The following is a 23,203-nucleotide window of genomic DNA, read 5'->3' on the forward strand; positions in this document are numbered from 1 at the left end:
GCTTCACAGGTCGAAATTCTGAGGCACGGACAGGTTATGTAACGCGTTCAAGATCAAACAGCTAGTCAAGAGAAGAGCTAAGATTAGAACCAAGACAGTCCAACTCCAGAGGCTGAGCTCTGACCACCGAGCTAACTGCCCCTTGTGCTTGTGACGGGTTCCGTGCTGGGCTGTGGGGCTGTAACAATGACTCAGACACAGTCCCTGTTCCCCAGGAGCTCGCAGTCTAGCGGAGGAGGCAGATAAGAGGAACGAGAGATGACGAAACCTGGGGAATCAAGGAAGGCTCCTCAGAGGAGGGGACATCTGAGCTGAGACCAAAGGAGATGAATGGAGCAGCCACACGAGGCAAGGCAGGAGCAGGGGTCGGGGCGGCGGTGGGTGCAGAGCATCTGCAAAGGCATGAGCAGCAGTGTGGGGTGTTCGGGGAGACTGCCAGAGGTTCAGTGTAACCAGAGTTTAGACTTGACCTGCCGACCGAAGGGGCCTGGATTTCATTCTGGAGGCAATGGGGAGCCATCGAAGGACTTCTTGCATGAGGATTTATGGTCAGATTTGAATTCTAGAATGTTCACTCCGGTTGCCACTGGCACAGAGGATGGCCTGCAGGGGGGCCAAGGGGCAGGCAGGCATATACTGGTTAGAAAATGACTGCAACAGTGTGCTGGGAGATGACGTGGCGGTGACGGGGGAAGCAGGAGCAGAAAGGTCTTGAGGGACATTCAAGAGAAAGCGTGGATAAGACTGGGACAGCCTGGATGCAGAGGTGACCCATGATCTCAGTGACCTGGCGGGGCTGGTATTTCTCTGATAACTGCGATTCTACTTTCAACAGGGATGCCGGCAGAATGGCCATGAAAATGAGCCGGGGAGGGGGGATCTCACCCCAGGAGACGGCTGTTCATCCTTACCTAAGGCCCCAGGCAGGGGAACAGTACGTGGAGGCCACACAACCTAGCGTGGCAGAAGTCCCACAGCCCAGCAGTGGGGTAGCTCGGTACGGGGCTGGGGCCCAGGGCTCACAGCAGCTGGAGCTCGAAGGCCACAGACTCTGCTCCATGGAGACATTCATAAGCATGAGCTTTCACTGCTCACGTCCACTTGGGACAGACAGACGTGCCACTGGTGACGTGCAGGGTTGCATGACGACAGTCCCTGCCCAGAGCTGCCCCCGGGGCACTGCTGTCCCAGGACTTAGCATCAAAGAGATCTGGGTGCAAGTCAGCCCTGCCATCGACTGGCTGTGTGACCTCACACAAACCACTTAATTCTCCCCATTTGTAAACTGCGAATGGTGAATTTAACGACTTGAGGCTTTTGTGAGAATCAAATGAGTGAAGCTGGGAAAAATGCTCACAGTTCCCGGCATACAGCAGCTACTCAAAAAGTGACTCCTTACCTGAAGTTATGATGAAGCTGCAAGTTGGGAGTAGAAGAGGTAGCCTGGTTCATTGTGCCAATTATATAAGGGCTGCGGGCGAAATGAAGGGTAAGAGAGTTGGAGAAGGTGTCGCAGCGTCCCGGGGCATCTAAGGGCCTAGGTAGATGGCTGCGGGCTGCTGCCCCTCCCCCCATGCGGCCCCAGCCCCTCCCTGCCACGTGCGTGCAGCGCTCCTACCCCCTGTAGCACACGTCTCTCCCGGGGGCCACGAGGTCCAGAGCTGCCTTTACCATTTGTGGTCCTTGCAGTTGAGCAGCCCGTTGAAGATCTCGCCCAGGGAGCTGACATGATGCAGGTTGTCCAGGATGATGACCAGAGGCATGTCCGCAGCGTTGTTCTCGCTGGCGCACTGGTCGGCGAGGTTGGACAGGTACTGGCGCAATTCCTGCGGAGGCCGGGCAGGAATGAGTGGGTGAACGCCCCCGGGAAGACGCACGTACTCGGGGCCTTCCCCTGCCCCGGGCCGGCACTGGCAGAGGGGCCCTTCCTGAGGCCTCACGGTAACCGGTGCTGAGTACCTGTCTGCTACAGGGCGTCTGCCTGGGCGCAGGGGGTGCGGGCGGGGGAGTGGTGAGGAAGGCCTGGGCCCTGGCTTCTGGAATTCACTAGGCAACAGAAAACCTGGGCAAGAGCAGGCACCATGGGGGTGTCCAGGCGCGGTGCTGTAGCTGCTCCAGCACTCTCTAGAAGTGCTACTATTTCTTACTCTGCCAACCTCCCAGGAAGCTCCTGAGTGCAAGTGCCTCATACATCTCTCTAAATGCACAGCACTGCCTGAGAGCCATCTACACAGGAGCCCTTGATGAGTCAGCACAGCAAAGGACCCCCTTGCCCCCCCACACACATATGCCCTGCTGACTAGTGCTGGGGCAGACAGACAGTGAATGGTGCAGGGGGGGTGGTCTCCACGCATGGGGGTCCTTGGAAGGTCTGCATGAAAGGGGAACCTTTGGCCTTAACTGTGAAGAATGGGCAGGGAACTGATGGCTGGGGCAAGGGGCGCGTCAGAAAAGGGAGAGAAAGAAGAATGTGCGATGGGGAAAGGCCAAAACGGTGAGCTAAGGGCCAGCCAGTGAACCCAGAACAATTTCCTGGTGGTATTATCATCACCATGAGGATGGAGTGACCTTGCGCCAGGCACGGCTCTGGGACCTCACACATATGAACTTCTGTGCCCCACAATAACCCTCTGGGGTGGGCACTGTGACTGTCTCCATGTTACAGAGGAGGAAGCTGAGGCATCCCTCAGTCAGGTGAGCAGCCTGAGATGGCACAGAGGGTCGGCAGCAGGGCTGGATCTGGACTTGGTGTGGGTGCCTCCCCATGCCACTGTCCTGCACGCTGGCTTGGATGCTCGGGGGGTCATATCTCCTCTACTTCCTACACACACACACACGCCTCCCTTTTAAGTCAAAATGTGGCTTTTAGCAATAGAAGCAGCCCAATTTTTTAAGTTACTAGTTATCTTTCCTTTTAGCTCCTCTGCACTATGGGTTCTTGGCCTCTGGCACCTGACAATGCCACGGATCCTGAGGCTCGGAGCCCTCTCTTCCTTATGCAGGCTTGCAGGGTATAGTTGGGGAGCTATGCTCTGTACAACGGTGCCTGGCCAAGGGGAGTGAGTGGGGGCTGAATTCAATCCTGGCTCGACCTCCAGCCATGCGCCTAGGATCCTTCTCTCGCTGGTCCCGGGAGAGGGCGCCTTCCCTGAGCTTATTCACGGAGGATCTTGGTACAGGGGCTCTGACCACTTCCCGTAGTCCTGCCCCTGTGTCCACGTCACTTGGAGAACTTGTGGTGCAAATTCCCAGCCCCACACAACCTACTGAAACAGATCATCTGGGAATGAGGTCTGGGAGCTGCATCTTCAAGGATGCCAGGTGATTCTTAAGGTGAAAGAGTCACTTCCAATTCACCTTTGACTTCCTGGCCCCTTTGGCCAGTCAGAGTGAATCACCCATCAACAACCACTGCATGGCTAATGAGCAAGTTTGAGAAAACACCTCATAACCCTAGGCTGGGACTAGCTCAGGCTGTCCGGACGTTTCCACCGCTCCCTGTGAGGCAGGATCAAGCCTATTTGCTGGCTCTGGGGTCTCAGACATCGACTTGCGCTCCAGTCTACTGCTCAGTACTATCTGAGTGGCTTTAGGTACACGGTCATCTGCCTCGAGCCTCAGTTTCCTCATCTGTAAAATGGGATTGTGACAACTACTTCCTTGAAGGTCCTGCTGTGGGGCGTTCAGTTTGCTGCTCCCAGGGGAAGCAGTCTGCGAATGCGAGCTGTCGTTGTTCTTATTATTGTTGTTCCACAAAAGAAGGTTTTCTTCTGGAAAAACATGAGAACCTAGTAGGCACGTGATGAATTTTTGGTAAACCGAAGTGGAAGCATCTGGGTTGACCTTAAAGAACTACCAGTGCTGAGCATCGTGCCCAACTCACAGCGGGGAAGCAAGAAATGAACTACATCGACTTACACGTGGAACTTCTTGCTGGGAAGTTTTGGATCAAAGCCTTCCTTTCTGCTAGTTCCATTCTGACCTCCTTCCCCAGGCTTTTAGAACCATCAAAGGTGAGCACTGTAGGAAATGCTGCTTTGCCATCACGGGGGTGGCGGCATCACTAGTTCTCAAAGGGCTAAGCAGCCGTCTCTGAACGGCCTCCTCACCTTGCTGGACTTGTGGTCCACATTGAAGGTGGCGATGACCCCGTCTGTCAGCTCCCGTCCCTCCCGGAGCACCAGGTACTCTGACAGCCGGTTGGCCAGGTAGGTCTTCCCAGTGCCGCTGGGCCCAGAGAGGATGATCCGCCGATGCTCCACCAGCAGGGAGACATAGCGCTGCAGGATGGGCTTGGGGATCAGGGACTCGAACACCAGCGAGTCCAGGCTGTTTTCCGCGAGCCCTGTGTTTGAGAGAGGAAGTGTTTGCAGCCCTGCAGAGAGGGTGGCTCTCTGTGCCTGCCCACCTGGAACTGCCAAAACGCAAGGCTATCCCTTTCCTGGGCAGCCCCGCCCACCCAGGGACACCGCAGGCTCCCTTCACCAGCACGATGTGCTCCGGCTCCTGGCTTGGCGGACTGTCCCCCCACCCCGATTCACCTTTAACATCTGGCCCCTCAGTCCTCATCCATCCTCTGCAGAATTCATAAGACTCTGAGCCCTACTTGTCTTTCTGGATTTACCGTTACCGGTGGTGCTGGCTCAAACCAAACGTGAATCCCCCGTGTCCACCCAGACCCCGGGGCTGCCTCTTCACCCTGTTTTTTCCTGCACGCCAGGTGCCGCTGCTGCCCACACTCAGATACACCACGAAGGTATCAACACTTTATCGTTAAAATGAGGAAAAACTCAAGGTAGGACCATTTGATTTGGGGATGTGAATACTGGCAGACCTCGGCTGAGCCTCTCCAACAACAAGAGAAACATCTTTCCCCCTCCCCGCCTGGGACAACTTCATTACTCAGGGCTGTTGGCTTTACAAGAGCTGTTTTCTTCATATCATTCCCAAGAGAGGATCCAGCCAAGGTTACTTATCCAGAACCTAAGGCAATTCTATTAAAAAAGCACCTCAAGAAACCACTATATGTAGGCAAAAAATGAACTGAAAAGCACTTACTCTGTTTTACAGTAGCGTCTTCCATCCACACAATTAATTCACTGCAAACAGACCCCCCTGACGCATCTATACATTTGTTTCCAATCTTCCCCAACCAAAGATAGCACAGTGGCTGTTCTAGAATCATCCTGATGAAGGATCCCAAGTGAGATCTTCTGGGTACAGGCCTAAGACTTTCCTAGAACTGGTATCAATAGAGCCTACATGGGCTCAAAGTCTGATGCAAAATATGGAGGATAGGGTCTCCTGTGTAAACTTAATAACAAACACGGGGCAGTGATTAAAACGCCGTGAAACCCCTCTCTTTGCGTCTACGCTGCTGTCTCAGTCTCTTGTCAAAACCCCCCTGGCAGTGACTACTTTGCAGACGAACTCACTTCAGAGCACACAAAGCCACAGCCCCTGCCCCGGTGCCACCGAAGTGACCCATCTGCAGCTCACGCATCTCTTTCAGCTCAAATCCTTGAGTGGTTTTCAGCGCCTTGAAGGCAGAAGTGTCAAGCACCACGGGAAAACAGAAGAGTCAGGTATCGCTTAAAAACAAAGCCGAGGGCTTCCCTGGTGGCGCAGTGGTTGGGAGTCCGCCTGCCGACGCAGGGGACACGGGTTCGTGCCCCGGTCCGGGAAGATCTCACATGCCGCGGAGCGGCTGGGCCCGTGAGCCGTGGCCGCTGAGCCTGCGCGTCCGGAGCCTGTGCTCCGCAATGGGAGAGGCCACAACAGTGAGAGGCCCACGTACTGCAAAAAAATAAAAAATAAACCCGAGTTGATCCCTAGAGATGCTAAAACAACTTGATGTGCTGACAGCAGCACCAGCTTAGGCTCCGTGGTGAGGTGGCCTGTTCGGGAAGCAGATAATCCTGTCGCTGTTTCTACAGAGGTTTGCTCTGGTCTCAGCAACGGGTCACTCCTTTGACCCGTCAGCGCTTGCAGTGCTCACCTGCTCGCCAGCGTGGCTGAAGCGCAATTTAAAGTCATGGTGTATCAGGCTTTCCCTAAAGGGTTCTTGGAGTGGACAGTTGTTGTTAAAGAGTGCCTGGCAGCCCTCCCTCTCTCCCCTTGTAGTGGGACTCTTCCTTCTTGCAAGGAGTTCATTCCAGCTGGTCCAAGCAGGGCTGACCCCGCACCTTCACCCCCCAAAGGGGTGGGCTTGTGACCAGGCTGGGCCAAAGCCTCTCCCCGGTCACAACGACTGATTTGGTGATGAGCACTTGACCCATGGTGGGCCAGAATCACCCCTAAGAATTTCCTGTCACGCTTGTCCAGAAAGACATTCTCTTTCTTCTAGGTTCCTAAGCTAGAAGGGTGCATCTGGGCCACTCATCAGCTATGTGCAGAAAGCTCAAAAAATAAGCCAAGCCGAGGTGGGCCTGGTCCTGATGGCACTGCTGGAGCGCCTGGATCCAGCTGCGCTCGAAGCCTATACCTGGATCTTCCAGGCACCTGAGCCTGTATGTTTCCCTTTGGCTAAAGCTAGTTTTGAGTAGGCTTATGTCACTTGCAGCCCAAGGCCACAATTATGGGATGCCAACAAGATAAGGCTGTGTGTGAGGCTCAAACAGGAACATGCTACTGGTCACCGGGGAGCAAGACCTTCATTCCCACTGATGCTTGGGGTGCTTCTAGAAAACCTCCCAGTTAGGAAACAAAGCTTGCCTCAAACAACCCCAAAACTACAGTCAAGACGCCTTACGGGGAAGAAATAAGATACCGTGAAGGCTGAGCTTAGGACGGTGTTTAGTAATCTCTTCTTTAAGTGGTTCATAAAATATAGGAAAAAGGGATTTTGCAGTCAAATGCGTTTGTGTCAGACTGGATCACACAGCTTTTTTAACGGCAAGAGTCAGGACATTAAAGGACAGAGGCTTTAGAGAACCTGTATGGGAATAACGATGCCGGACTTATTTGGCCATGAAACTTTTTTTTTTTCCCAAAAAAATACTTTGTGAGTCTAAAGTTCCACAGAACTTTAGCCTCAGGCGTAGCCGCTCTAGGTGATGAGGCAGCTGGAAGCTCGAACAGCATCGTGCGTGGGCAGGAGCTTCATTGCTTCCGCAGGGTGCTCCGAGCAACTCCTCTCTGGCCCACAGAGCATCGTGGTTTCCCATCTGTAGAATGGGGCTGCATCCAAGGCTCGCCGGCAAGAGTAACTAACTCACTGGTATCAGTGGAGCCCTGTTTCAACAGGGTTATTAAGATTCCATCATCTCAGAGTCATAAGGCCAATGGCACCTTTTGTTATGTAATTTCAGCAGTAAACTAAAATGATTTGTTTCCGACGGTCGCTGAAAAAGCTGAAGACGGTTCAACTTGCTTAGGTAAGAGTAACTGTGGTGGACGGGGATCAAAATGCAACCCACATATACATGCACAAACGAAATCATGGCCACAGGTTCCCGTGCCAAGTCACAGAACAAAACCTACAATTCTGGAAGCTCCCACCACTGCAATGGGCTTGGATTACCTTTGACGGCCACAGAGATGGTTGTGTTCTCTCCAACCAGGTAGCCACAGGGAAGAAGCTCGGGGGTCTCGGAGGTGTTGCTGCGCTTGATGTCCCCAATGCTGTAGCCGAGGACACTATCAGAGTTCAGCCCCAGCTGACTCACGGGGTCGACGTGAATGATGTATTCCTGGAAAATATAAAATAGAGACCCCGTCAAAGATGTGGCGAAAAATCTGCCCAAGACTCACGTCTTCACTGGGCGATTTACGATCATCTCCTCTTTCCCAGCTGATGCCAGAGTTGAAATCGAGCTGTGGAACGAGGGGCAGAAGAGCTGACTTTCTCTAGGGAGGATGCCCTCGTATCACAGGCCCCTTAAGGTACAGATGTATTCGGTTAGTGATGGGAGGGTGGGAAACCCTAACAAGATGGTGAACATTTAGTTATGGGTGAACTAAGCACTGAAAAGTTAAGCTGCTTTTCCTGTAAGTTCAGCTGAAGTCTTAAAGACATTAGGGCCTGTGAATGGTGCTGGAAAATGCATGAAAAAGTAATTCTGACAAGAAATCTCTCCACCAGCCCTTTCTTTTGGTTCAGGTCAAAGGCCATATAGTGACAAAGGGAACAAAACCCCGGGCTGCTAGAAAAAACCAGCTTAGAGTTTTAAACAAACAAACGTGTGTTTAATTTGGAAAGTGTCCCATCTTAGATGAGTGACCGGAAGGTTTTAGGTCAGTGAACTTGGAACGAAGTCCATGGGCTCCGCACGACTGAGGTGGAATCCTGATAACAAGTCTCTACCTTTAATGGTCTCACTTCCTCACGTGTGACGCCTCACAGGCTCTTTTCAGCCCCAACTGTGGTCTTTCTAATCCAGGGATGTCCCAACTGCCCAACAGCAGAGATAAGGTTTCGGCTGGGGCAGCAGGCTTGGTCTGCTCTAAGCCATTCCTGTCTCTCACCCCGTCTCATTTCTACAGACTGGCCTGTCAAGATGGGAAGTGAGCTTGGGTCAAAGAACAGAATTTTCTCTCTGTGAAGCCACCTGAGTCTAGATGCTAGGAGACTAGAGTATACTAGTTAAAAGTCAGGTTTTGATGTCAGACCAACTCAACTAGACCAATGTGGTCTCCGGCACAAAAAATGTGGGCTATTATTAATACTCAGGGGATGTGATTAATGAACACTTCTGGTTATGACCTACTTCAGGTCAATAGAAAAAAATGTACCAAAATCTTCTTCCAAATCACCCAGTACGTCAGGGTTCACCTAGATGCTCATTAGTAATTTCTCCTGTGGCAAACACCCACTCCAGTGATGTGATTAGAATGAAGAGAAAAATAACTGTGCCAACAGCCTTGACACCAGCCACGGATCAGAAGTCAATGTCACACACAGCACAAATCACAGAGTCTGAAGCGTTGGCATGGGACGCAGGGTAAGTTGCATCAAATCCCCCTACCAAAATGAAGGGTGGAAGCATGATGTCGTAGCCCCAGAATACACGCTGCAAAACATACTCAACAGGACACAATTCTAAGGTGAAGAGAATGTAGACATTAGCAGTTCACTGTGAGAGGTTCATATAATCGCTCAAAACCAGGGAAGTGCCTCTCCCTGGCTGGCTAACCACTGCCAAGGGCAGATGAGAATAGTTGGTCCTGTTACCAGCCTACACTTACCATCCTCCTTCTGTTCCCTTGAGGGCCAAGGGACAAGTCCCGGCAACATAAGGATGTGGGAGAGGGGACAGGCCTGATGAATGACCAGGTTCGGGCCACAAACCACCCTTTCCCTCCCGAGGCCCAGGCCCCCGCTCGGGCGCACTGCCGTAGCTGTCTTCACGAAGCACTTACTTTGAACAGCCGTCTAACTACCCCGTCGAGCACGTCCCACTTCGTCTTGCCACTAACTCCAATGCAGCCGATGAGAAAGAGGTGTGGTCTGGAATCCTAAGGGCAAGGGAATGTCCGCAGGTGAAAAACAGGTGGCTCCTTTCTGACTCAGGTTAGCAGAGGACTCAGACTGTCTTAGAGCTCCGCCAATGGTTTGAGAGGGGAATAAAAGTCCTATTTGTTTTAACACCAGATGTAACTTGGACTGAATGTAATGGTCTTAAACACTTTCCTCCCCTATTGCTAAAACAGCAACCCGTGGGTTAGGAAGAGAGGATCTCCTCTCTGGAATCTAGAACCTTCTACCGACTGTGCACCTCATATGGTGTGTAGATCACACATCCCTTGCGGGGAATGCTCTCCCCTCTCCTTTCTGCCATCTTTCACTTTCCAAACCTTGCTTACCAACTCACCTCTTCCAGGAAGCCTTCAATGATCAACCCACCAGGCTCAGAGCTCACATTGCTTCAACAGTTCTGTACACAACTTATATGATGATATATTCTGCACGGTTTATTTTTAGGTATTTGCCTTATTTGTCTATCAAGTTTGTCTCCTGGCTTGATCTGAAATTCCTTCAGGATGTTTTTCTTGTCTTTTCTGTTTTTTATAGTATTGATTTCTTTTCTTCTAATTAAAAGTTAAAACATGTCTAATTCAGAAAACTAGTAAAACTCCAGGAAATTCACAAAAAATAATCTTTGTTCTACTTCTTTTGCCTCTCTGCCCACAGGGCTCTGCATAGCGGGGGCTAACTGATCACTCTGATTAAAAGAAACTAATAGAACATTCCATTTTGTTTGGTTTTCCAATATCCGACATGCTGATAAGAATATAGAATTAGGAGAGTGGAGGGAGGTGGGGAGAGGAGGGGGTGTATTTGGCAGTTAAGCAAAATCAGCAGAGAAAAGAAACAGTCTTGAAGTGAGATGATCTGGCCCCATCACTTGCCTTATAGCCTTAGGTAAGTGATGCTGGGTCTTGGACTTCTCAACTGTAAAATGGAGATGATAAAATCTGGGCAGCCAACCTCATCTGGATGCTGTGATCCAGAACAAGACAATTTTGGAAAGTGACAGACTTCCGTAAAATGTAAGATCTACCCGTTTGTGTTGATGATCATTAGAATAAAATGCCTTCACAGATACCACCTGCGTTTATTAACAGAATGTTACAAGAATGGACTTCCCCCTTGATAGTCTATCACTCTACCAGCTAAGGTCTGAAAATGGAACTATTTTACGGATCTTTCTCAACTAGATCATGCTCAGACCCCTGGCGGCTCAAAATCCTGCTACCCTCGTCAGTGAGACTAGACAGCCAGCCACAAAGTAGAATCCCCTGGCAGAAAAGTCTGGCTGCAGACGCTTTGTTTTGATGGGCACTGCAGGCTCCCAAGCTTTCAGAGCCTACGATAGCGTGTTGCCTAAAATACTCAGAGCTAACAAGCAAACAAAAAAACCTCAAGGGACTTACATGAGGGGCTCAGGAGGTCTTTTCCCACTTATCTGAGAGATGGTCATTCTCAGCATCCTTTAGATTTAATTGATGACTAAAAATCAACTTTGACTGTCAACCCTTGCCCTCAACCTAAAACAGTCTCTGACGGGCGTATGACCTCTAGACGCTGGAAGAGAACAGAAACTACTCAGAAAACCCAGATTCCCCAGCCTCGGTGAGTCAGGGTGCCCCACCATCTTCACTGCTAGCCACCTGTGTGCTCCTGGGCTTGACCACCTCTATCTCCCAGTTTCTACTTGGTCAGCAGCCTCTGACGACTGGATTAAAACAGGTGCTCTTGGTCGGATGAATTTGGGTGGCTTACTTCTGTACCTTCTGTGCTAAATGTGCTCAGCTGCCTTTGAAGTGCTTTGGGAATATACTAAATTCAGAAAAGCCGTTTCTGACTGATGTTACTGTTTAGTTAGATACTTGAAAGTGGTGCAGTGTGGACCATTTTTAGAACCCTTTACACACTTTTCAAACACGAGAGACAGGGAGGGGCCGTTGGCCTACTTTCACGGTGTCAAAATGCTGCTGGGGAGTAGGGTTAGCTAGGGAAAGCGTTAGTACTCTTTCCAAATCACCTCAGGCTCTGAGGTGATGGGGCGTGATGATGGAATCACTATGCTAGGTAGTTCTACCTGGGGAAGGGACAGGCCAAGCAGGGTAAGGGATCCAACTAACCTCCTTCCACTTCATTTCCTCCTGAAAGCTGACAACTATCTTAACATGCCTGCCTCCTTCCTTCCGAGCCGGGCATTCACCAGCGTCATCCAGCAACATGTCTGCGAATGGAAAACATCAACAGCCTTAGGCACACGGGGACAGCAAAGCCGGCTTCCTGACACCCCCGCTGCTTGTCGGCACAGCAGCGGGACAAACCAGGTGTCGTGGTGCAGGGGAAGTGGGATGGGGGGTGGCGGGGGGAGAGGGCAGAATGCAGAACGCAACCACAGAAACCAACAGTGGACCAATCGAGGAGCCGGCGGGCTGACGATGTACCTTTGCCAAATGGAAGTGCGAGGGAGACTCAACCAAAACGACAGCAAGAGCGGCGTCACGGATAATAAATCAAAGCATCAGCCTCGATACGCTTACACACAGATCTGTGTGATCTGCCTAGATCACATTCGCTAATTATCGAGCCAGCCTGAATCCAGCCCCAAGGCAGGAAGGTCGTAAACCAAGCCAGCGTCCCAATCGGCTACCGAGGGCAGGTGGGGCAGGGGGCGGGTGGTATGCAGCATACGGCTTGCAGGTCAGCCTCTTCAAATGGATCGAACAGAACTCAGCATGGTGGGCGAGGGGAGCCAAGCTCATGGCTTGGAGAAGTTGGGGCGCTGCAGCGAAGCATGACAGCAGTCTAAGGGCTGGGCTCATGTTGGTAGCAGACGCACACCCACACACACGTACATCCTGAGCACACACGCGCCTGCTGCCTCTCCATTTGATCTGCTGATCTGCTCGTCTTGGGGCTCTTGCTTAGAGACCAGAGTGCCAGCTGCAGGCCCTGTGACGCCACTCACCCAGGCTGCTGGACTCAGCGAGGTTCAGGCTGTGCTGGGAGAGCCCCATGGACTGCCTTGGGGAGGTGGAGAGGGACGCCTGGGAGGGCGCCCGGCTGCAGCCACTGCCTTGAGACTCCGACTTCAGCCGGTCGTTCTCGGCTTTCAGCTTCTCTATTTCACTCTGCGAAGGGTAAGGGAGAAGCTCACTTACTAGGCAGCTACAATGCGAACAAGCCTTTCCTGCAGGAGGGAATTGAAAGTTCCCTGCAGGGATCAAGTGCATATCCCAGCCATGGAGGCAGAATAAGTTACACCAACAGAGAGATTCAACAGTGGTCACTGCCTTTGCTGTATACACAAGACCTCTCTCTTTTGGGTTTTTTTTTTTTGGCTGTGAGGCATGTGGGATCTTAGCGCCCCGACCAGGGATCAAACCCGCACCGCCTGCACTGGAAGGCGAAGTCTTAACCACTGGACCGCCAGGGAGGTCCCCCCACAAGACCTCTCTGGCACAGGAGGGTCCGAGAGCTGGCCTTTGACAAGACCTCAGAAATGTTTCCCAGAATCTGGGTGGTAAGTGGAAAAAGTCTTATCTAAGAAGTTTGAAAACTCTGGGTTTCTCAACCCAGACCTTTACTGCAGGACTTCTCAGAGCCTTTAATAAGTTGGTATGCATTGTGAATCTGAGAGGGGCACATAGTGTGCAACATTTCCCAAACATTTTTGATCAAGGAGCCTTCTTTTCACAGTTTCTTATGGAATGAGCGTTTCACGGAAACTCCTCTGGGAAACGCTGCTCTCCAGTGAAAGCCGATTTAGTAGAATCCACAGTGGTCTTTCATTCCATGAATACTTATAAAGAACCTACTATGTGTTAATAAGCACTGGTCCTACATCCAGAGAAAGGGATGCAAAACAGAACAGCTCAGAGACTCAAATGCCTTCAATCCGTGTCCAAAGGTGAGAGGGGCCGTAGGAACAAATCTATAGGGATTCAGATGAGGGCAATACACTAACTCTCCAGCTGCAGAACTTGGAAAGGCTTGGCAGAGGAAGAAGCGTCAGGCTGAGCCTTGAGGGAAGCTTCCAATCTAGATGTGGAGAAGGCTATCCCAGCGGAGGGAGTGTGGCAGGAGCAGCTCCTCCCCGGGCAGCCTGGGGCTCAGCCGCACTCCCGGATCTCACCTGCATCCTGTTCATGGCCTCCCGCAGCTGGTCCAGCTGGTGTGCAGAGCTGAGGGCTTCCAGGCGGATGTCGGTCAGCTTCATCTCCTTGTCTCTCAGCTCGTTTCGGAGCTGCATGACCGTCTCGGCTTCACTATCCATGCACTCCGAGATGCTAGGGAAAGAGGAGTGTTACTGACCAAGGCGGCTCTGAGTTCAGCTCCTTTTAGCCCTCCACTGACCACCACGTCATCATCAGGTTTGCTAAAGAGTAACCCCGTATAACCAGCTGCCCGGTGCTTCCCGGAAGTGACAATCTCAATTCACAGACTTTATTACTTCTCTACACTCTTTCTTTGCAGAGCTCTGGCAATCTGAATGGCTCCGGTATGCCTTTCAGCCAAATTCCAGTGATCTAGGGATAAACAGGAGCCAGCAAAAGGGAATGGTAACCTTGGGGGTTTGAAACCCTCCGTGATGTGTACACAGCTGGGCCCCTATAAAGATACAGCATGGCCCTTGACAGCTAAACCCACTCAGAGACATGAGGTCAACCGTCTGTTGTAAAGGCAGACAGGGTCAGACAGCTGAGGGTGATTTTTATTTGCCAAAAAGGGGAAGAAACCAAAAGACACGGGTGGAAGATGCTAGTCTGTTTCTGGTCACATTCTAAAGCCCACTCCCCTACAGATGTCTAGAGAGAGAAACATTCTTTCACCCCCCCACCCCCCATACTGCTTAATAAGCCCACGGCAAGGAAGAGAAACGTCGCAGGTAGTTAGCAGAGAGTAATGTGACATGAAAGCCAAAATTTTATCTGAAAACATGCAACAGTGTGGTGAGCTGTCCTCCTTCCCCAGCTGGACACCAGATCAGGAGACTGTGGGACCCTGTGAGTCCCTCTGTTTTAAGAGGTGGACCTTCCAGGCTGGGTTCCTTATTCGATTACTTAGGTTTGCCTTTCAGATACTGGCAAGTCAGCACAAACTGGAAGATCATAAAAGTCATGAGGAATTGCAATGTTAGAAAAGATAGCTTCCATTAAAAAAAAAAAAAAAAAAAGTTCGGTTGATTTCAAAGATTATAGGAGCTGAGGTGTGGGGTGATCCAGAAGAGAAAGCTTTGACATTTCTTGGAACTAAAACAGAAAAAAGAAAGGAAAAATAGCCCAAGTTCATGAAGTTAACAAAGCTGAAGCTGATTATCTCTGAACGACATGGTGAGCACGTAGTCTCTGCAGAAATAACCACTCGAGCCCTCTCTCCAGGACCCACGTACTGGATTCGAGGCCAAACCAAACCTGACCTGTGAAACGGGGAGAGGGGGTGGAAATGTTAATTGCCAGAGGAGAGCCATGATAATTGTTAAAAGAGATGTATTTCAGGGGCAGAAAGGACTAGAAGAAAAATGTAACGCCTGAACAGCCAAGTCTTTTTGTGGCTACTTTCTTGACCTGCACCCTGAACGGTTTTGAGAGATACAAAATCATCTCCTATTTTAAAAAGTTGTCAGCATCCAAGAAAACTTCTCCGCTTCAAAATCTGAAACCTCCGACAGACCCTTGAAAAATCTTATAATTATTCCCATTTCATACCTATGAGAAACTGAGGCCAACAGATTTGGGACTAAAAGGGCTAGAGAGACAGTAATGTCTTTAGAAATCAGATCCTCCTCTGCCCCCGCCAACCCCCCAGCTCTCTGTGCTTTGGATAGCCTGTGGTTTGTAGGGCTTAACTATATACAGTCATACTTTCTTTGGTTTGGGAGGTTTTCGAGGGGAGCTTGTAAAAACTGGTTCTTTCTTGGGAAAGGACTATGGTTTCTGGGTTTAAATGGAGTGTAAAGTCTGAACAAAATTCCACTGTGACATTCTGGTCTTAGCCAAACCATGTCCTGCATAGATCTCGAAGATTCCAGTTCACTGCAGAGAACAGTCAGCTTTAGTCCACCCTGTCTGTCTGTCTGTCACACGGCAAGGTGCTTTGCTCCAGTCTCCTTCACGTGGCCTGTGCTTTTTCCCCAGAAAGCTTTCTCAGCAAGAGAGACAACATCTCCTCCGCACCCACTTTGTGGAATTTATCACATGGGTTACTTTGTGAAGCTTGGCCAAACAATGACTTTACAAAGGGGAGCAAACTAAAAGGAAGAAAGTCTGCCGGGAGTCCAAGGCCCTCCCGTGTCCCCCACAGATCGGCCAGTTCTCAGAAACACAGCACAGCAAGGCCGCACAGGAGGGGTGTCCTACAACAGAGGTGATGTTGAAAACAAGCCCCAGCTAAGAGTTAGTCCCCCTGGGCCTACTGCCCAGGACAGAGCCTTCTCCCTTGGTTCTGCCGAGTCACTGATAATCACTCGTGCATGGCCCCTGGCTCCCCTAGGACCAGGGTTCTTCTCTGCCTCATTTGTAGTATCTGATCACACTGATCGGCACATAATGTTTACTGAATACACAGACCACTGTGTCAGGCATCTGTAGCGTATTATTTAATGCACTACGTACACTACTAACTTTCTGGAAGAGACACCACAATTATCTCCATTTTAAAAACGGGGAGGCTGAGACAGAAAGAAATTGACATGCCCATTAAAAATGTGAGAATCAGGGCTTCCCTGGTGGCGCAGTGGTCGAGAGTCCGCCTGCCGATGCAGGGGACACGGGTTCGTGCCCCGGTCCGGAAAGATCCCACGTGCCGCGGAGCAGCTGGGCCCCGTAAGCCATGGCCGCCAAGCCTGTGCATCCGGAGCCTGTGCTCCGCAACGGGAGAGGCCACAGCAGTGAGAGGCCCGCGTACCGCAAAAAAAAAAAAAAAAAAAAAAAAAAAGAATCAGTAACAAGTCTGATGGGTCTGCTTAACTCCAGGGCGCAACTCCTGAACTTCATCCAGTAGGCATGGATGGACACACACTGGTCCCCTCTATGGACCACTTACTGAAGCAACCTGATGTTAATTTTTCCTACTCAGCCCCTAACACTTAATTCCAGCATATTCATGCCGTCATGCCCAGGAGGCAGGGCTGGGGGCATACCTAACTTTACACACCCTAGTGTGGGAAACACTGCCTTCCCACACGGCCATTCCTTCCACCCACGGGGTAGGAACTTTTCTGAGCCCCGATTCCTCTGCCTTTGGTTTCTTCTTTGAACGCCCTCTCGCGTCTAGATCTGCACATTCTTACAAACCCTTCAAGGCTGGAAAGAAGCATTTGCTCTCTGCCCACGCTTTGGAAAATCAGACCCAAAGCAAACATCTCTAGTGTGCATGGATGCTGTGGAATGTCAGGAAAGGGCTGCCGAGCCAAAGGGTGGGCCCGCCTGCCCGCCCAGTCCCTATGGGGAAAGTGGTTTGGGGGAGCGCTCCTGCTACAGGCTCCGGGAGCCCCGTAGGCTGAATGCATCGCTGCTTGGCCGCCCGGCAGCTTCTGGCCCAGTGACTACTCCCGCCTCCAAACAGTTTCTTCTCTCTGCTTCTGGGTTTCCACCCACCTCGCTGGCTGCTCTACTTCCTCTTCCTGAACCTCAGATATGAGAGAGTCCCAGAGCTCAGTCCTTGCCCCTCTGCCTCTTCGCCATCTCCATTCAACCCCTTGGAGAATCCCTCCAGCTTCCCAGCTTTCGAAACCACCGCTGAGGCCACGTCTCCCAAACCTCCACCTCCAGGAACTCCAGGCTGGCTGGCATCTCGACAGGGATGTCTCCTGGGCATCTCAAACTTTGCACGGTCAAACCAGAGCCGCTGATCCCCACCTGGCCCCGTGTGTGTCTCCCACTCATGCCAGAAACAACGCCGCCACACACCGAAGTCTTCAAGTGGCAGGTCTAGGAATATTCAAGGACTCTTCTCCTTCCCTCACAATCCACCTCACCACGTGCCCTCAACTTTCCAGAATATATCCTAAGTCCACCCGGGACTCATCACTAGCATCAATCACTCATTCCACCTAATATCTGAATGCCCGCGAAACAGACCGCCTACCTCCATGGAGCTTCAGCTGTAGACTGGGGGGCGGGGGCAAAGAAAAAATAACCAAGGAAAAGCTCCACGGCAGGTGGCGATATTTGCCGTGGTGAAAAATAAAATGGGAAGGGGGCTGTTGGGAGCGCTGGCTGGTGATGGGGTGTTTTAGGCAAGGTGCCTAGGCCAGGCCTTACTGGTGGGGTAGTAACACTGAGCAGAGGCCCGGAGGAAGCGGATCTCTGGGGAGGAGCACACCAGGCAGAGGGCACAGAAAGGGCAAAAGGCCCGGGGAGGTGGGGGTGTGAGTGGCCAGTTCAAAGAACAGGAAATGGGCCAGAGCAGCTGGTGGGGAGAGTGGCCGTCAGCCTCTTCCATGGTCTCCCTCCTCCACTCCTGCCCCACTATGTCCCTGACCCCCTGAACGGAGACTCCCACCTTTGTGAAGCTAATTCAGATGATCTCACGCTCCTGCTGAAAACTCTCCAAAGCCTCCTTATCACACAGGACATCAGCTGCAAGTTCACCTTGGCTTTAAAGCCTCACATGTCCTGGGCGCCGCCCCTGCATGGCTGGCCTTCCTTCCCACCACTTTCTCACGCGCCCATGACGCGGCAGCCAGGCTGGCTAGCCTCCCCTTTCTCAGACACACCGGGCCTGCTTCTGGGTTCTGTCGGGAGGGCTGCCCTGCTTGCTGGCAGGCAGAGTCGGCCACAGGTTTACGACGGCCCACCTCCTTCCCCTCCCGGGCACACTCATGTCACGTCTTCCCGCCAAGGTCGGAAGCCCTGCTCAGTGGACGGTGGGAAGAGGCCTGGTCCGCGACACACACCTGCAGGGCCTCCACACTCTCTCCCCTCCCCGCTTGCTGGCTGGACACTCAGCAGAGGACACGGGCCCGCGGCACAGAGGGAGCCTCGGTGCCGGCATCACCACACGGCAGGCCGCCTGCCCATGAGGGTTATCTGCGTTGGGTCTGGAAGGAAGCAGAGACCAAGAGACGCAGGCAAAGGCGCTGACCTTTGCGACTGAGTTTGTCACAGCAGCTAGTGTTACCAACGAGAACTAACCAGGGGTTCTTCCTGGCACACAGATCTCGGCTGAAACGTCATCTCCTCAGAGGGGCCTTTCTGGACTACCCCCGCCTGCAGTTGCCGCCAAGGTACTCTGTATCCCAACACACTGTTTCAGTTCCCAGCATGAACCCTTGGCACTATCTGATCCTTCTAGTTTATCCAGATTTCTGTGCTTAATGCCCGTCTCTCCCCCTGACATACAGGGTCTACACCGGAGTTGGGACGTGATCGTCTCATCCACTGTCACCGGAGCCAAGAACAGCGCCTGGCACGGAGCAGATGCCAGGAGATGCAGCTCTACCGTTTCACGTCCCCGTAGTCCCTAATCCCCAGGGGTGGTTAATATTCTCTTTGGTCTCTCCAGAACCGTCTTGGGTAGTGTCCTGCTCACACAGGCTGGCATATGAGAAGTTTATACCAATACATAAAGAACAGATGAAGAGTTCCTTTTTCTCCTGGCTGGGAAACAAACAACTGGATTGAGATGCTCTGGGATAATGGCAGGTGAGTCACGGGCAGCCTTGTCCTTTATTTACCTCTTGGGCACTCTTCAGGTCAAACAGGACTCACGCTCCTGAACACTGGGTCTAACCCTCACACCAGCACACGGGGCCTCAGGCGGGCACTGCACTCCAGTGCTCAGCACTCCTCTCCACCCCCCCCACTTGGGGTTTCGCCCTTGCCCAGAATGGACGTGCCCGTCCGCACGGCCTCCCTCTTACCAGGGTGCTCCCCGAGAGAAGAGGAGCTGCTGACCTAAGTAAAGCAGACACCCTGATGAGGCCATGCTTCACTGGCAGGTGGGTTCATAAAAAAGTCAGGGCTCTACGCTCTGTCTCCTTGCTTGCACTGCCTGTCTCGTGTGCAGTCCGGGCAGGCGACGTGCTACAAAGGCCTGGCCCACCCTCTCACCCGCGTTCCCTGCACCCATCTGGTGAGCTGGCTTTGGGGACGCTGGTGCAGGCCGCTGTCTTCTGCGGGCAGGCTGAGTGGACCTGGGGATGGCGCCAGACCTGACCTCCTGAGATCGGAAGGAGGTTGCCCTGCACGCACGGGATCTGAGTCGGCCCTCACGAGCACCCAGTGATGCAGATCCCATTTTCATCAGTGAAGAAACTGAGGTGTCTACCACTACCCCCACCCCCTTGTCCAACCCTAGCTCGCTGGCTGTTCTGACCCCGGCCACAGCGGTCCTCTTTCCCCAGGCACTGTCTTATCTCGTGGAAATTGCCTTTCCAGACCACTTGAGCTCTGGTTCCTCTTTCGCTCCTCGCCTGGTTATGCCAAGGGCTCTGATGGAACTCAGCCCTAGCTCTGATTGCCCTATTGCGGGGCAATCCTTTTCACCGCTGCAGGGAGTCAGCTGTGCCACCTTCTGAGCAGACACCTGGGTCCCCGCCTGTCTGTCCCAAGCCATTCCTGACCTCTTTCTAGATTCTCGGCCTCATGTTTTGAGATGGGGCCCTGATGGAACAATGCTCAATGGGTGCTCGGTGGAAAGCACGGGAGCTTGGCTGGGCAAGAGGAGGTGACTCTTCCCTTCTACGTACCTCTCTGCCAAGGGCAACAGCACCTAAGCCAAGGCCAAGGGAGCAATTGCCTGTCTCACTCAACCAGCTGTGCTCCCAAAGGGCTCTGTACAAACTGACTCATTTACAGTCGACTGGGAGAGTTCATGGTGATGAATCACTCGACGAAATACAGAGCCCTTTGGTAAAGAGAATCGTCACTGAATTGCTCTGTTTTTTTAAAGTCTTATTTCTGAGTGCTGACCTCAGAGAAAGAGTCAACACTAAATGTTGATCAAAGAAGAAAAGTATAATCTCTCTAAGCCCCGTCACCCAAGTGAACCAGAATTTCAGCCCAAACTGCCAACACTTATACCATCATCTCCCTGTCAGAGCACAACGGCTGTTGTGCTCTTCACATCTACTTATCTTGTCCAATCCTCAGGATAGGATAAGGAGACAACTATTATCCCAATCTGACAAAGAAATGGAAACAAAGAGAGGTTAAGCCGTTTGCCCAAGATCAGCCAGCTAATTATTTATTTATTTATTTATTTATTTATTTATTTATTTATTTGCAGTACGCGGGCCTCTCACTGTTGTGGCCTCTCCCGCTGCGGAGCACAGGCTCCGGACGCGCAGGCTCAGCGGCCATGGCTCACGGGCCCAGCCGCTCCGCGGCACGCAGGATCCTCCCGGACTGGGGCACGAACCCACGTCCCCTGCATCGGTAGGTGGACTCTCAACCACTGAGCCACCAGGGAAGCCCCCAGCCAGCTAATTATGGCACACCGATGCCAGCAGAACAGAAACTCGTTTCCTTTCTCTTTTAAACTCTCTGGTCCTAAAACACCGCAAGAATACGCTCGGTCTTATGAACGCAAGGCACAAAGGACCCCAAGGAACATAGCAGGACTCCTAGTCATTCCTGCTGGAGAGGGTTCCCAGGGGCCAAAGATGCCGTCTGACCCGAGTGACCCCGGCAGACAGAGACTTACAGAGAATTGGAGTGAGAGTTCCTCAGCAGGGGAGTGGAGCCCATGGGACCGTTGTGTGGTAACTTTGGTGAGGAAGGCAGAGAAGAATCCGTCATCTCCTCAATGTCTGAATGAGAGGATGCCGACTTGGGGGACTTCTTCTTCCCGAAGGCTTGCTTGAAGGAGCTGCGTAACTGAACACACAAGACCGTCAGCCTGGCAGGAGGTGAGACCACCCCTTAGGCCTCGGCAAAACGGAGACATGCAGAGTGAACAGCAGATTACTTCTCCCGCGGTTTCCCCCCAGCAATGAAAAAGGTTCCCAACAGCTCTCTCAAATCAGTGAATTAAGGGAAGAAGAGTTATCTGGTGTTGACAGCTCAGGGGACTGGACCTGTGGATAACATTCCATGCCTACTCTTGGCTCAAGACTAGATGCCAACAGCAAGACAGAGCCTGGCTCAGCAGATGGATGTCGAGAGGAGGAGGTGACACAGCAACAAAGCGGGGTGCTCAGACACGGTGACGGGTGCAGATGAGGTTAGTCATATCAATGGATGGGTTAGCTTGGTATCTGATATTCACGTTGGTCTTGCTTACCTCATTGACCTGCCAGAGAAAACGCAAGCAAAAATGGGGAAGGGGAAGGAAAAAAGACAATTTTTAACAGAGAAAGCCAGTGACAGGGAAAGCTTCGGACTTTTCAGACATGACATGGCTAATAATAAACACCATACAGAGAGGAGGTTTCCGGTAGGATCAAGAATCTTTCAAAGCATTAAGGGCATCCTCCTCTATTATGGAAGGAGAGGAAGAGAGAGTCTGGAGGCCCCTATAATCCGAGCTCTGCAAGCTTCTCTGTCTGGTTGAAACGACTGTCCCACCCTCCTATACTCCTCACTCTTTTCTGGCCTTTTATCAGTCATCTATAAGCCTTATTATTATTATTATTTTTTGGCATGTCTTCTTTTCTTAGCAAGGGTAGCTTCTTTGCTGCACTGGTCCCAACATGGCTGCATAGCTCTTTGATATGTATACTTAGGAGCTGCTGCAGTCCTTCTATACACGTAATATAATAAAAGCAGAAAATGAGCTGTCTCGCTTCTTGCTCAAAAAAATGATATCTTAAAGAAATGTATTAACCATATTGGGAAAAAGGAACTGGTATATCACAGATTCCCCAAACCACGAGATGGATCTGAAAAGTCTAGTGAGAACATAAAGAATTTAAAGTGCGAGGTCTGCTCTGAAAGCCATGATAAGCATGTATTTTTCTAGGCCAAAAAATAAAGTTTCATTTTGAAAAATGTCTCTTAAAAAGTAATTGCCTTTTTCTAAAGTCTTTTTTCTCCTACTGAAAACGTATTCTGGACATCTTCTTAGCCATTGTGAAATTCAGAAAATGGGCCGTTCTGAAATAATGGGAATTGTCTCCCATCAAAGTTTCACCCGTAACAATCTGCTTGTCCGGCTTGTGGGCGAGTCTGGATCCCATTTCTCTCCCATTTCCTACTTATGGCTGCATTTCCAGAGAGTAGCCATAGAAAGAGAAGGGTTTGGTGTACGTCAACCTAAATCCTTGCCTCAACCTCTGGTAAAATGCTCGGCATTAGAGCAGACAAAATCAAGCTCTGGGATTCCGAGGATGCCAATTATCCATCCTCCCCAATTGCACCGGTAACCAAGAGTTGTCTTAAAATAAATGAGTTTTATTTCCTGAATTAAAGAAAATGGATAAACATGATATTTCATAGAAAATAACTCTCATCACGTTGATAATTAAATCAGACCGTATTTATCAACAGCACATTAGAAACATGAGTTAATTCGGTTGGTTTAAGTCATAGCAAAGGAGTTGACTAAAAGCCATTAGTAACGTAAGGAAAAATTTCATCGGAACAATGAGAGGACCACACTGAACTGGCCTTTCGGCTTGCCTCCGATGCGAGCCATCAATAAGCAAAATGACTAAATCCTCGACTCCTCCATCAGGAGACCTCGCCACCCATCCAAGATAACACAAGATGAGGGGGAAGTGTATGGAATGAATGAGGACGATGAAGCTACTGTGAAAACACGATGCTGTCAGCATTGACAAACGGGGTCCTGTGAGTC

General features: G+C 51.3%; 1 protein-coding gene across 2 annotated transcripts in view; it reads right to left on the bottom strand.

Moving 5' to 3' along the window:
* The window catches only part of NAV2 (neuron navigator 2), a 395,564-nt gene that overhangs the window by 14,099 nt on the left and 358,262 nt on the right, over nt 1–23,203 (bottom strand). Inside the window, exons 28-37 of one of the 2 annotated variants that reach the window (XM_089915047.1) lie at nt 21,689–21,697; nt 21,110–21,282; nt 13,596–13,749; nt 12,429–12,591; nt 11,587–11,687; nt 9,361–9,456; nt 7,523–7,691; nt 4,110–4,345; nt 1,672–1,826; nt 1,400–1,471 (exon numbers count right to left, since the gene is read on the bottom strand). In XM_089915047.1, coding sequence (XP_089771173.1) covers nt 1,400–1,471; nt 1,672–1,826; nt 4,110–4,345; nt 7,523–7,691; nt 9,361–9,456; nt 11,587–11,687; nt 12,429–12,591; nt 13,596–13,749; nt 21,110–21,282; nt 21,689–21,697 — 1,328 coding nt within the window. The remainder of the gene's footprint in view (nt 1–1,399; nt 1,472–1,671; nt 1,827–4,109; nt 4,346–7,522; nt 7,692–9,360; nt 9,457–11,586; nt 11,688–12,428; nt 12,592–13,595; nt 13,750–21,109; nt 21,283–21,688; nt 21,698–23,203) is intronic. The other variant, XM_022583768.3, reaches the window with a different exon arrangement.

The sequence above is a fragment of the Delphinapterus leucas genome, chromosome 7 (genome assembly GCF_059928025.1).
Source record: "Delphinapterus leucas isolate spDelLeu-1000000601 "Yukka" chromosome 7, BTC_Dleu_Yukka2, whole genome shotgun sequence".
In the NCBI taxonomy this organism is placed as follows: Eukaryota; Metazoa; Chordata; class Mammalia; order Artiodactyla; family Monodontidae; genus Delphinapterus; species Delphinapterus leucas.